The sequence below is a fragment of the Pristis pectinata genome, chromosome 13 (assembly GCF_009764475.1).
Source record: "Pristis pectinata isolate sPriPec2 chromosome 13, sPriPec2.1.pri, whole genome shotgun sequence".
NCBI classification, from domain to species: Eukaryota; Metazoa; Chordata; class Chondrichthyes; order Rhinopristiformes; family Pristidae; genus Pristis; species Pristis pectinata.
The window spans coordinates 52,291,719-52,306,831 of NC_067417.1; the positions used below are offsets into that span (position 1 = coordinate 52,291,719).

The 15,113-nt window shown below is 49.7% G+C and overlaps 1 protein-coding gene across 3 annotated transcripts in view; it reads right to left on the minus strand.

Moving 5' to 3' along the window:
- Positions 1–15,113, minus strand: part of ciapin1 (cytokine induced apoptosis inhibitor 1) — a 28,353-nt gene that overhangs the window by 12,937 nt on the left and 303 nt on the right. Inside the window, exons 1-3 of one of the 3 annotated variants that reach the window (XM_052028264.1) lie at positions 9,910–10,075; positions 9,663–9,829; positions 1,424–1,573 (exon numbers count right to left, since the gene is read on the minus strand). In XM_052028264.1, coding sequence (XP_051884224.1) covers positions 1,424–1,573; positions 9,663–9,829; positions 9,910–9,998 — 406 coding nt within the window. In that variant the 5' untranslated portion in view covers positions 9,999–10,075. Of the gene's footprint in view, positions 1–1,423; positions 1,574–9,662; positions 9,830–9,909; positions 10,076–15,113 lie in introns of those variants that run through there. The other 2 variants (XM_052028266.1, XM_052028267.1) reach the window with 2 other exon arrangements.

Consider the following 15,113-nt stretch of genomic DNA (forward strand, 5'->3'; position numbering starts at 1 on the left):
GACCCTGCTAATAACCTGACGATGACCTGTGTATCGATACGTTTTCAGTCCACAACCCAATCCTCTCAACCACAGGCATGTAATACCTCCAACTGCAAGCCCCTATTGTATTTGACACCTGATAAAAATTGTTTTGAAAATCCACTTATCCCCCATCCCCCTACTTAATTAACTCAATAACTGGTTTCTTAAACAGTTTCTCCTCTTTAAACCCATTTTCACCCTTCAGTTTCCTGATATTACTTACTATGGAAAGTAATGACAGCGCGGAGCTGCTCTTCTAGTGTGATGAGGCGTACAGCAAAGCAAAGGCTTAATCTGCCTCTGATCTCACCGACCAAGTGGTATGAAGACTATATACATTCAGAATATAGCAGGACTCACTCCTGGTGGACTGGCACCAATACTAGGGAAAGCCACATGAGTGGCATTAGGAGCTCTTTTTCCACTGGTTTGCCAGTTTAGTTTAGGGGCTGGAGCACAAATGTTCATTGTGAAATGTCACACTTTAACGTAAAACCAGTGCCTCCAATCTGTCTCTCCTTCTCATCCAAGAATTCCCTTCCGCTGTTGACAAGTCCCTCAACCGTGTCTCTCCCATTTCCCCAAATTCTGGCTTCGCCCTTCCCTGCATCCGGGATCTCCAACAGAACCACAACTGTGCCCAGTCCTCACACTCCAATTTCCTTGCTTCAAATTCAACAGACCAAAACCTTACTTTTCCATCTCCAGTACGTCACCACTACCAAACGTACCTGCACGTCACAGGTACTGCCTGCTCTTTGACAAGTTGGCTCATTCTCCCAACCACCCCAATAACTGTCCATTCTGTGGCAGCTGCTCGTTCAAGAGCACAGCACTTGCCCGTTCCACCTCCCAGAGCTCCGAACACAGGAGCTCGTGATGTCACCTCCTTTCCATTGGGGAGCTCAGACATAGGTAAGGGGATTGTTTTTCAGACTCTTCTCCTTAACTTTAAGAATTTGAGGCCTCAATGCATGGAGTTAAGCAATTTTAGTAGTTGCTGGCAATGACCCTGCTGTCACTTCCACCTCCGCTGCACCATCGTTAGTTCTGCAATTTGTCCCGCTGCCACCTCCTTTTGCCTTGCACCACCATTCCCTGTTATTTAATGTCTCTGAACTTCCAGCCGATGACAGAGCTCTCCTCCCCTCCTTGGTACTCACTTAAGTCACTCAAATATTTTCTGGTTCCAATGGAAGGTCATTGACAATGTCAACTGTATTTCTCTGTCCACAGATGCTCTCTAACCTGAGCATTTCCACATTTTGTACTTCTACTTTTCAGCATAGTATAGTTCACATTTTTATCATCGTCTGCATTTTATCACTTCTCTATTTTATAGAACATGATACCTGAACTTATCTACAGTGGATAACAAAGGCTCAAAGTAAAATGCCACCTGATGTACACACAGGCTCCTTTAAGTAAAATCTTCCTCCAGGCTTCAGGATTCGAGCTATTTCAGCAAAGATGTCAAAAGTGTGCAGGGTGGCAGAGTCTGGCACGACACCAGAGAGCACAATGTCAAAGCTGGACTTCTTGTGAGCAGCTGGAAAGAGAGAGTGAGAGAGAGAGGAGACTGATTCAGCAGCCACTGTACGATCAACACAAGCCCAGCATGGTGACCCAGCAACAAAAGCTGCTTACTCACTAGATAAAAATAAACCAAGACTCTCTTTAATTCAGACAGAAGTTTGTGGGGTATGCAATGTGCCACCTTAGTTACAGACCACATAGTCAATGCTAGGGAGGAGGGGATCTTAATCAAAGCAGGAATCATGAGGAGAGTACTCATGTAGAGGATAAATCTCGCAACTAAAAAACCTCCATTGTCGTTTCGCGAACATATCGACAGTGGACCAACCAGCACGGTAGCGTAGTGGTTAGCGCGACGCTATTACAGCGCCAGCGATCAGGGTTCAAATCCCGTCGCTGTAAGGAGTTTGTACGTTCTCCCCGTGTCTGCGTGGGTTTCCTCCGGGTGCTCCGGTTTCCTCCCACATTCTAAGGACGTACTGGTAGGTTAATTTGGGTTTAAAATGGGCGGCGCGGACTCATTGGGCCAGAAGGGCCTGTTAATATGCTGTAAATAAAATTTAATTAAAAAAATTTAATAAAATAATAAAATTTAATGTGAGCTGACCAGACAATGTAGGGAACCTGCACTGAGCATTAAGTGTTAAAGGGTACAAGGTGTCCCACAGGAAGGTAATGCACAGTACAGGAAAATGCCAGCAACCCACTGGTGTTTGTGCTGTTACCTGACCAGCCAGTTACAGACCCAGTGCTGAGTGAGCCCAATGCAACAACCTGTTAACTGTTTGTCAAGAAGAAGGGGAAAATTATAAGTTTATCAGGGCCACAATTTTATTGATCAGGTCACTCAAGTGGGGCTTGAAGCCATGACCTTCAGATTCAAAGGTGAACACGTCATCACTGAGGCATAGCCAGCATGTGTAACAGCCAGCCCCAGCATTCGAGGACATTACACACAAAGGCCTGACTCCTATTAGTTGGGCAGTAAGTGGGGCCTGATGGCAGTGTAGTCTGGGCATGAACCAAGCTGAACAAAGACCAGGTGGGCATGGGCTGCACAGTACTGGCTAATTGGATACACAATTGGCTTGATGGTAGGAAGCAGAGGGTGATGGTTTCTTGGACTGGAGGCCCATGACTAGTGTGTTCCCCAGGGATCGGTGCTGGGCCCATTGTTGTCTGTCACCCATATCAACGACTTGGATAAGAATGTACGAGGCATGTGGCCAATATCCTTGCAGGCAGGTTTGCTGGGTGGTTTGAGAGAGTTTAAACTAGTTTGCGAGGGGGATGGGAAACAGAGGGGTGGGTCAGAGGAAGAAGTGGATGGGAAAAAGTCAGATCTAACATGCAAAGAGGCTTTGAGGAAGGAGAAGCAGAGTACAGGGTATAAAAGTAGAAATGCGGATGGGCTAAAGTGCATTTACTTAAATGCAAGAAGTATCAGCAATAAATGTGATGAACTGAGAACTTGGATAAGTACATGGGACTATGATATTGTGGCTCTTGCAGAGACTTGGCTGTCACCAGGGCAGGAATGGATATTGAATATTCCTGGTTTTCAGTGTTTTAAAAGGGATGGGGGGGGGGGGCAGAAGAGGAGGGGGGGGCGATACTGGTCAGGGACACTATTACAGCTGCAGAAAGGGTGGCTAATGTAGAACGATCCTCTCTAGAGTCAGTATGGGTGGAAGTTAGGAACAAGAAAGGAGCAGTTGTTCCACTGGGAGTATTCTATAGGCCCCTCGGTAGCAGCAGGGATACTGAGGAGCAGATTAGGAGGCAGATTTTGGAAAGATGAAAGAATAACAGGGTTGTTATCACGGGAGACTTCAACTTCCCAAATATTGATTGGCACCTGCTTAGTGCCAAAGGTTTAGACGGGGCGGAGTTTGTAAAGTGTGTCCAGGACGAATTCCTGTCACAGTATGTTGACAGACCGACTAGAGAAAATGCCATATTAGATCTAGTATTAGGTAATGAACCGGGTCAGGTGACAGATCTCTTGGTGGGTGAGCATCTGGGGGACAGTGACCATTGCTCCATAACATTTAAAATTGTCATGGACAGGGACAGGAGGAAAGACAACGGGAAGATATTTAATTGGGGAAAGGCAAATCGTGAGGTTATAAGGCTAGAACTTGAGAGTGTAAATTGGGATGACATTTTTGAAGGGAAATGTACTATGGAGATGTGGTCGATGTTCAGGGATCTCCTGCAGGATGTTAGGGATAAATTTGTCCTACTGAGGCAGAGAAAGAATGGCAGGGTGAAGGAACCGTGGGTGACAAGAGAGGTGGAACAACTAGTTAGGAGGAAGAAGGAAGCATACATAAGGTGTAAGCAGCAAGGATCAAATTGGGCTAGTGAGGAATATAGAGTAGCAAGCAAGGAAGGGGCTGAGGAGAGCAAGAAGGGGACATGAAAAGGCTTTGGTGAGTAGGGTTAAGGAGAATCCCAAGGCTATTTTCTCGTACGTGAAGAGCAGAAGGATGGCTAGAATAAAGGTAAGTCCGATTAAAGACAAAGGTGGGAGGATGTGCCTGGAAGCTGTGGAAGTGGGTGAGGTTCTCAATGAATACTTCTCTTCAGTATTCACCAACGATGATGCTGAGGACAGTGTTGGTAAGGGCAATGTTCTAGAGCATGTAGATATCAAGAGAGAGGAATGTGTTGGAGCTGTTAGAAAATATTAGGACAGATAAGTCCCTGGGGCCTGATGGAATATTCCCCAGGCTGCTTCGCGAGGCGAGGGAGGAGATTGCTGAACTGTTGGCTAGGATCTTTCAGTCCTCATTGTCCATGGGAATGGTACCGGAGGATTGGAGGGTGGCAGATGTTGTTCCCTTATTCAAAAAAGGTAGTAGGGATAGTCTATGGAATTACAGACCAGTGAGCCTTACGTCTGTGGTGGGCAAGCTGTTAGAAAGGATTCTAAGAGATAGGATCTATGAGCATTTAGAGAATCATGGACTGATTAGGGACAGCCAGCATGGCTTTGTGAAGGGAAGATCTTGCCTCACAAGCTTGAAAGGGTTCTTTGAGCAGGTGACCAGGAAGATTGATGAGGGTAGTGCAGTAGATGTGGTCTACATGGATTTTAGTAAGGCTTTTGACAAGGTTCCACATGGTAGGCTTCTTCAGAAGGTTAGAGGGCAAGGGATCCAGGGAAGCTTGGCCGTGTGGATTCAGAATTGGCTTGCCTGTAGAAAGCAGAGGGTTGTGGTGGAGGGAGTGCATTCAGATTGGAGGGCTGTGACTAGTAGTGTCCCACAAGGATCAGTTCTGGGACCTCTACTTTTCGTGATATTTATTAATGACTTGGATGGGGGGGTGGAAGGGTGAGTTAGCAAGTTTGCAGACGACACAAAGATTGGTGGTGTTGTGGATAGTGTGGAGGGCTGTCGAAGCTTACAGAGGGATATTGATAGGATGCAGAGCTGGGCTGAGAAGTGGCAGATGGAGTTCAAGCCGGAGAAGTATGAGGTGGTACACTTTGGAAGAAATAACTCCAAGGTGGAGTACAAGGTCAATGGCAGGATTCTGGGGAGTGTGGAGGAGCAGAGGGATCTAGGGGTTCATATCTACAGATCACTGAAAGTTGCCTCACAGGTGGATAGGGTAGTTATGAAAGCTTATGGGATGTTGGCTTTCATAAGTCATGGGATTGAGTTTAAGAGCCATGAGGTAATGATGCAGCTCTACAAAACTCTGGTTAGACCACACTTGGAGTACTGTGTCCAATTCTGGTCACCTCATTACAGGAAGGATATGGAAGCATTGGAAAGGGTGCAGAGGAGATTTACCAGGATGCTGCCTGGATTATGCATTGTGAGGAGAGACTAAAGGAGCTAGGGCTTTACTCATTGGAGAGAAGGAGGATGAGGGGAAACATGATAGAGGTATACAAAATATTAAGAGAATAGACAGAGTGGACAGCCAGTGCCTCTTTCCCAGGGCACCAATGCTCAATACAAGAGGGCATGGCTTTAAGGTAATAGGTGGGAAGTTCAAGGGAGATATCAGAGGGAGGTTTTTCACCCAGAGAGTGGTTGGTGCATGGAATGCGCTGCCTGGGGTGGTGGTGGAGGCTGATATGTTGGTCAAGTTCAAAAGATTGTTAGATAAGCATCTGGAGGAATTTAAAATAGGGGGATAAGTGGGAGGAACGGGTTAGTTAGTCTAAAGGTCAGCACAACATGGTGGCCCGAAGGGCTTGTATTGTGCTGTATTGTTCTATGGTTAGTTAGTTTGCAGATGACACTAAAAGAGGTGGTATAGTGGACAGTGAAGGTTATCAAAAATAACAGGGGGATCTTGATCAGCTGAGTAAGTGGGCCGAGGAATGGCAAATGGAGTTTAATTTGGATAAGTGCGAGGTGCTGCATTTTGGAAAGTCAAATCCAAGTAGGATTTTCACAGTGAACAGCAGGGCCCTGGGGAGTGTTGTAGAAAAGAGCGACCTTGGACTACGTACATAATTCACTGAAAGTGGAGTCACAGGCAGACAGGGCGATGATGAAGGCTTTTGTCATGTTGGCCTTCATCAGTCAGGGCACTGTTGGAAGGTCATGGAGCAGCTGTGCAGGACACTGGTGAGGCCATACTTGGGAGTATTGTGCTTGGCTTTGGTCACCCTGTTATGGGAAGGATGTTATTAAAATGGAAAGAGTCCAGAAAAGACTTAAAAGGATGTTGCCAAGACTTGAGGGACTGAGTTACAGGGAGAGGTTGGACAGGCTAGAACTCTATTCCTTGGAGCGTAGGAGGCTGAGAGGTGATCTGATAGAGGTGCATAAAACCATGAGAGGCATAAATAAGGTCAATGCACACAGTCTTTTTCAAGGTCGGGAAATCTAGAACTAGAGAGCACATGTTTAAGGTTTAGTGGGGAAAGATTTAATAGGAACCTGAGGGGCAAAATTTTTTACACAAAGGGTGGTATCTATGTGGAAGGAGCTGCCAGAGGAAGTGGTTGAGGCAGGTACAATAACAACTTTTAAAAGACAGTTGGACAGGTACATGGATTGGAAGGGTTTAGAAGGTTATAGGCCAAACACTGGCAAATGGGACTAACTTGGCTGGGGCATCTTGGTCAGTATGGACCAGTTGGGCTGAAGGGCCTGTCTCCATGCTGTATGACTCCATGATTTCCTTATAACAGGAGGCGGCCATTTGGCCCACTGAGTCTATACCAACTCTCAGATGAGTCCCAACCCCCCCAATTATGTTCGTCCAACCAATTCCCACGTGCCCATTAACACCTGCCTCTGTCACCCTTCAAACGGGGCTGACACCTGTAGGCCAGGAAGGAACTGATGATCACTGGCTGTGCAATGAGTTGCAGGGAGGGCTAATCATCAGTGGCTTACCAGTAAACAGGGGTCTGAAGCCCATTGACATCGCAAGGAGTCAGGATCGACCATGGGACTAAATGTTTTGAATGACGGGCATGGTTCATTTGATGCAGCCTAAATGGACCTTAGCAAGTAATTTGACAAGGTCCATGCAGCAGACTGACCAGAAAAATAAGAGCCACGGGGATACAAAGAAAGTGAGAATTGACGACAATTGGCTTAGTAACAAAAGGCAGAGTAACAACGGTTAAATGTGAGAAAGTGATGGGCAGTGAGGAGATGGTAGTGGTATCTGTACTGCATGCTGCTGTGGTTGGTAAAGGTGGGCCCAGACAGGGTGAGCAGAAAAGTCCAGATGTAGAGACTTAAACTGAAGGTAATTGGTAGGAATTCTGAGGATAGAGGTTCTGAGGATAGCTCATCAACCTGAAGCATTAATTCTATTTCCCTCTCAGCAGATTCTACCTGACCCACTAAGTATTTCAAGAATTTTCTGGTTTTATATCTGGGTGGAAAATGTCTTTCATTAAAGAGCGGTGGGTATCTGCAGCTACAGCCTGTTGAGGGTGGACGAGGCAGAAAACTTCCGATTTTAAAGACACCTGGATGGGACATGGAGTACTGTGACGTTCAAGGCTGTGGACCCAGAGCCAAGCAGTGGGGTTAACAGTAAATTAGGACCTCATTTCTATTGGTTGAGCAGGCAGCCAGAGACTGATGACAGTAACCGACACTCAGCAACCAAGCAGTGAGTAGGGGGCAGATGGTTATTGACGGAGCATTATGTAGGACAGCAATACGGCTTGGTTGAGCTGCAAGGTATGGGATGGATGGTCACTGCCCAGAGGACAATGCCCACGTGCTGAGCAATCGATTCCAATGAGTGAAGGGAGAGTACACCAGAGCATAAGAAAGGAACAGGAGTCGGCCAATCAGACTCACCATTCAATATGATCATGGCTGATCTTCCCCCAGCCTCATCTCATCTTTTGTTCCAGTTCCCCATCATCCTCAATTCCCTGATCTTTCAAAAATGTACCCATTTCCACTGTAAATACCCCCAATGACTCAGTCTCCACAAACCTCCAGGGTAGAGAGTTCCAAACATTCACCACCCTCTGCGAGAGGACGTTCCTACACATCTCAGTTCTAAATGCCCAACTCTAATCTTGTCACAATGTCTCTTCCCTTGAGCCTCTCCCACCAGTGGAAATGTCTCGACATTTACCCTATTATGCCATCTTAGGATCTTGTATGCTTCAATAGGATCACCCCTCATTCTCCAAACTCCAAAGACTAGGGATCTAATATCTTTAGCAGCTCATCACAGGACAAACCTCTCATCCCAAGAATTAGTCTGGTGGATCTCTTTCTGACTGCCTCCAGTACCAGTATCTTCTTTTCTTAAATAAGGAATCAAAATTGTGCACAGTACTCCAGCTGGGGCCTCTGCTGTACCACATGCATTTGTAACAATACTTTCCTATCACTAAATCCAAACTTCTTGCAATATACCATGTGCCTTCCTAACCACTTGTTCCGCCTGCCTGCTGACTTTTTGTGATTAATGTACAAGAACCCCTAGATTCCTTCTCTATCTAGATAATTGTTTGACTTTAGATTCCTCTTACAGAACTACATAACCTTGTACTTTCCCACAAAAAACTCCATTTGCCAACTCTTCACCCATTCACTCACCCTATCTAGGTCCAAATGTCCTCATCACAACATGCCCTCCTATTTATTTTCACGTCACTACTAAACCTCAATACCTCACACACTGCCCCATCCTCATTAATATAACTCATAAATAACTGAGGGCTACGAACCGAGCCTTGGGGCACTTCACAAGTTACATCATAGAAGCCTGAAAAATACACGTTTATGCTGAGTATGTTTTGTATGTGATAATCAGCCTTCACTCCATGATCACACACTTCTCATGTCATCAGCTCTTATCTTGTGCACCAGCCCTCGAAATGACACTTTGCCACGTGGAGGTTGGGTACACTGGCCAAGTAGTGAGAGGGAAGTGGAGCAGTGTGTAGAGCAGGACAGACGCACTGTGAAGGGGAACTAATCGTCACTGGCCAGGCAGCGTTGGTGGGAGAGTGGTGGAGGACTGCTGCCACTGCCCAGGGAACAAGTCTGGGACAGCGGCTGGGTCTGGAGCCCATTGGTCGAGCAGTGAGCGGCTTGGGTCTGGAGCCCAGTAGGTTGAGCCTAGTGGGTTCCTCACTGACTGTGCCCACCATGTCGGAAGAATTCTCAGAGAGCTTTTGCAATGGCTCCAGAAAGATTTGACCAAAACAAAGAAAATAGACAGCAAGATGTCACAGCAGTCTGTACCTCTGACCCTCAGCTCCAGCGACCCAGGCTCATTCCTGACCTCAGGAGCTGTGTGTATGGAGTCTGTACATTCTCCATCTGAGTTAACAAATTCCCCATGACATGCTGGCAGGTTAATTAGCTGCTGTAGATTATCTCCTGGTGCAGAGGGAACAAAAGAATTAAGGGGGTGTTGATGGACAGGTGAGAGGGAATAAGTAGCAGGCCCACAGGGGAATAGAGAGGGAGGGGAAATGGACCGATGGATTGCTCTGCTGGGAGCCAGCGTGGATCAAAGGTCTCCTTCCATACCATACAGGTTATGGTCAGGCCAGAAAGAGTCTCCCCAGCATACTTACATACTCAAAGGCAAGGAGAGGAGAAAGCAAACAAAGTAACCTTGTTCTCAACACTTACATATCTGCAACCTCTCAATATTCTCCATTGCCACATGTCCTGAAGAGCCAGTAACTGCCCGAATGTCCTGCACCAGCTTGGAGTTGGATTCAGCTGTGGTCAAATTGTCCCAGATCACTGCCACATAGTCGCCTGGCTTTATATCAAACTGATCCATTGTAAACCTGCTTTAGAACAGAAGATAAACATTACAGAATGCTGCCAGGCACAGGACTGTGAAGGGAGTGGAATCCACAAGATTATTCACCATGGGGAGGTGGAGCACAGGTGGTCAGGGTGAGATGGAGGAACTTCCTCTGCTGTAAGAACAGCTCCAGCTTCTTCCAGTCTTTCCATTCACCTGAACTCTCACCCCCTCAGTAATGTTGTAACCTCTTCTGCACCTCCTTCAAAGTCTTGAATCCCTCAATGTCCCAAATGGAACGTAATACTGCAGCCAAGTCAGAACCACAGTTTTATAAAGGTGGGATCATACTTGCACGGACTTACTCGCTTTCATTTTCTATTTCACTATTAGTGCAAACACACCATATGCTGTCCATATAAATGACAGCCCACGACGTTATGTCCCAAGCTCTGTTTCTACACTTCCAATAGTCTTATTCCTCTGACTAAAATCACTTTGCTATCTCTGTTACGTTACCAGACAATGCCTTCTTTCCTCTGTTGTAGATTGTGGCTCCTATTCCCAAGTTCAGGTTGTTAAAACATTAATAAAAGAGCAGTGGCTGTAATGCGGGTCCCAGAGGAACCCCCTTTCCCCATCTTCCTGTGGCATCCCTACGTCCATACCACCACATGCTTTGTTGCTCACAAGTCTATTTTGCATACTTTCTAAGAAGCCTTTAAGAGTTTGCACTGATATCAACACATCACTACCCACCTTGAACCCCCCCCAAATCACTTCATCACGGACTGTTCGCCAAACAATATTTGTCTTTAAATCCATGCTTTATTAACTCATTACTTCCCAAACATCATTTAGTTTATTCCTGTTTTGTTTTTAAACATCTCGCCACATTGTACATCAGGCTGAAGGGTCAGTAATCGCTGTTTATCTCTCTCCCACTTTTGAACATCTACAATCCTCTAGCACCAACCCCAATCCTCAGAGAATGGCAGATGCTGGAATCTGGAACAAAAACAAAAGAACGCCAGAAGAACTCAGCAGGTCAAGCAGCATCTGTGGAGGCAAGTGGTGTCTGGTGACAATTCAGGTCAATACCCTGCATCAGGACTGAGAGGGAAGAGGAAAGATGCCAGTATTTAGCAGTACATAATGGGGTGAGAGGTGGGATAGAGGCTGGTGGGAGAGAGGTGGAACCAGTTGGGAAGAGGATGGCGAGCAGATGGAACCAGGTGGGAGAGGTGAACAAAGGGAGAAGAAAACTAGGTGGCTGGGTGAGGCTGGTGTGGCAGGAGGACACTGGGGTGTGGGTTACCTGAAAATGGAAAGTACAATGGAAAAGGCCAAGTACACACAGGTCGGAGTGGGAAGGAGAGGTGAAGTAACGTGCACCCGAAGCTATCGCCGTTGTTGACAGAGCGCGGATCTCTACAAAACAGCTACCTCATCTGCGCTTGGTCTCGCCACATCGTGAGCACCAAATACAATAGACGAGGTTGGAGGAGGTGCAGGTGAACCTCTGCCTCACCTGGAAGGCCTGTTTAGGTTCAGGATGGTGGTGAGGGAGGAGGTAAAGGAACAGGTGTTACACCTCTACAGTTGCAGCGGAAAGTGGCAGGGGCTGGGGAGGGATGAATGGAAAGAGTGGTCACTGTGGAAAACAGAAAGGGGGGGGGGGTGGTGGGGAGAGGGGAAGATGTGACTGGTGGTGGGATCCTGTTGGAGCTGGCAGAGGATGATGTGCCGAATGTGGAGGCTGGTGGTATGAAAGGCTAGGACCAAGGGAACTCTCTTGCTGTTCCGTCTGGAGAGAGAGGTGAGGAAATGTGTATGAGGGCTCCATCAACTACAGCAGTGGGGAAGCCATGTTTCCAGAATGAGGAGGACATTTCAGAAGCACTGGAGTAGAAGGCCTCATTTTGAGAGCAGATGCAGCGGAAACAGAGAAAACACATTTTCTATCCTCGTTTCCTTCTCAAATTTAGAATCCTTCCTCCCCAGACCGGATGTCTTGTTTACTTTAAGCACTACAAGTGCCTGAATTGAGGGCATGGACAGGGTGGGCAAGGGGCCTGCTGCTGTGCTAACTCCTCATCATCTTCTGTTCTGTATAATTTCACTATCTCTGGTGCATGATGATTGGGGAAGGGCACTGGAGAGGTCCAGAACACTAATTCCCAGCGGAAAGCATATTAGTTGTCACAATGGCCAAAAATAAATTTGATTCCGGACTTAAGAAAAGCATAAACCTCGGGGTAATCACACTGAGGCTTACAATGGGAATATTATTCTAGTTGACAATTTGTTCCAATTAAATAGTTTAGGAGGATCAGAAGTCATAACTTTTAGGCTGTGTAAGGACCCAGTTAAATATCAGATCATTCTTTTCTCCATTGGGCCTCTGGAAATGACTGCAGGCTGGTGCAGTGGATATCAACTTGTTGAATTTTGTCAGCAGCCTAAACTAATGATCACCTCATACAACAGCTGGGTATCATATATTAAGGCACCATGTATTTAAATACATGCATAGTGAACCTATCTTTGACATTTTTGTCATTTCCCTTGTACTGTTCTTATCTAAAAATGTGTTATTCTTTCTCTCCCCAAATCATTTTTTTCTCCTTTTCAATACCACCTCCAAGAGCTCATCCCCTTCTCAAATTAGTGGCACAAATCTTCCAGACAACCTTCTTCACTAGCCATAACTCCATCAATTTTCATGTCATCTGCAGACTTACTAAATACTAACAATTTCAAAATCAATACTGGAAGATTATGGTTGAGATACCAATAATTTCTCCTGGATATGATCTTAGTGAGAGTCGAAATATTGCACAAGGTATGATGCAGAAAGGATGCTCTTTCCTGTCATTTTTCACACATCATTCTGACCTCAACCTCACCCACCCCACTGCACGCCATTTGATGCCTCTACTTTGCAGGTAGTCTGAAGGCCATGACCATATTCCCCAGGGAGACTTGGTGGGCAAGAAGGTCCCAGGCTACTCCTTGGTGCCTGGCCAGGAACTACCCCTCAACCCAGCTCCAGAAACAGACTGGCAGTAACAGACGGGGCAGAAGAGGTACAAGCTGGTCACCACATTGCTTCCAGCACTACAGCACCACAACTGGGTTACTGAGGCGTGGAGTTTGGGGTCCCAGAGAACATCAACCCTTCCCCCCACCGCCAACATTGTGTGATAGGCTGGCACTGGGCTCCCTCGAAACACCACGTTCTCAGACACCCCCTCACTCACTCACTCAGGCCACTCTCACCCTCATCCCCAACCCCCCACCCACTCTGTACTCCACTATACCAAACACCGCCTCAACAAACCCTCCAACGCCCAACCCTCATCCTCACTCTTCTCCCCATCTCCTCCCTCACTATCCCCTCCTTCCCTCTATCCTCTCCCTCACTAACGACCCCTCACCCCTCACTACCCACCCCTCCCTCACTAACCACCACTCCCTCTCTCCCTCACTACCCCTCACCAACTAACCCTCCCCCTCCCCCACTCTACCCCCCCTTCCCTCACTCCCTACCCCTCTCCTTCCCTCTCACCTACCCTCCCTCTCCCTCACCCACCCTCACTACCCCACCCCTCCCTCACTACCCCTCGCCAACTACCCCTCCCCTCCCTCACTGCCCCTCACCCACTGCCCCTCCCCTCCCTCACTGCCCCTCACCCACTACCCTTCCCTCACTACCCCTCACCAACTATCCCTCCCCTCCCTCTCACCCTCCCTACCCCCTCCTCCCTCACTCACCCTCACCAACTCCCCCTCCCTCCCTCACCCCCACACCCCTCCCCCACTGCCCCTCACCAACTACTCCTCCCCTCCCTCACTCCCCCTCCCTAACTATCCCTCCCCTCCCTCACTACCCCTCACCCTCACTACCCCCTCCCGCCCTCACTATCCCCTCACTCACCCTCACCAACTACCCCTCACTCCCCACTCCTCACTATACTACCCCCTCCCTCTCACTACACCTCACCCTCGCATACCCTCCCTCCCCATTCACTCACCTCCCCTCGCCCACCCCAGTCACTCTGCGCCCTCCCCCTCGCCCTCTCCCCGACTCACCCTCCCCCTCACCATCACTCCCCCTCCCTCCCCCCCCTCACTCACCCCCTCCCCCCTCAATCACCCCCTCCCTCCCCCTCACCCCACCTCACACCCCCTCCCCCCTCACTCCCTCCCCCTCACCCCACCTCACTCACTCCCTCCCCCCCTCCCCCACCACACACCCCCATCCCTCACCACCCCATCACTCCCCCTCACCCTCACTCACCCCCGCATCACTCCCCCTCCCCCCTCACTCCCTCCCCCCTCACTCACCCTCCCCTCCCCCTCACTCCCTCCCCCCTCACTCACCCTCCCCTCCCCCTCACTCCCCCTCCCCCACCCTTACTCACACTCCCCCTCACCCCCTCTCACCCTACCCCCTCCCCCACTCACCCTTCCCCCTCCCCCCACTCAACCCCCTCCCATCACTCACCCTCACCCTCCCCCCTCACTCACCCTCCTCCCTCCTCACTCACCCTTCCCCCTCCCCTCACTCTCCCCCTCACTCAACCTCCCCTCTCACTCACCCCCTCCCCCCAACGCACCCCCCCACTCACCCTCCCCTCCCTCCCCTCACTCACCCTCCCCTCCACACCCTTCCCCTCCTCCCCCCCCCTCTCCCCCCTTCCCTCCCCCCCCCTCCCCCTCCCTCCCCCCTCCCTCTCCGTCTCCCTCCCTCCCTCCCCCTCCCTCTCCCCCCCTCCCCCCCTCCCTCCCTCCCCCTCCCCCCCCTCCCTCCCTCTCCCCCCCCCCCTCCCTCCTCTCCCCCCCCCTCCCCCCTCCCTCTCCCCCCTCCCCCTCTCCCTCTCCCCTCTCCCTCTCCCCCCCTCCCTCTCCCCCCCTCTCTCTCCCTCTCTCCCCCCCTCCCTCCCTCTCCCCCTCCCTCTCCCTCCCCCCCTCCCTCCCTCTCCCCTCCCCCCCTCCCTCCCTCTCCCCTCCCTCTCCCTCCCCCCCTCCCTCCCTCTCCCTCCCCCCCTCCCTCCCTCTCCCCTCCCCTCCCTCTCCCTCCCCCCCTCCCTCCCTCTCCCTCCCCCCCTCCCTCCCTCTCCCCTCCCTCCCTCTCCCCCCCTCCCTCCCTCTCCCTCCCCCCCTCCCTCCCTCTCCCCTCCCCTCCCTCCCTCTCCCCTCCCTCTCCCTCCCCCTCCCTCCCTCCCTCCCTCCCCCTCCCCCCTCCTCCCCCCTCCCTCCCTCCTCCCTCCCTCCTCCCTCCCCCCTCCCTCCCTCCTCCCTCCCTCTCCCCTCCCCCTCCC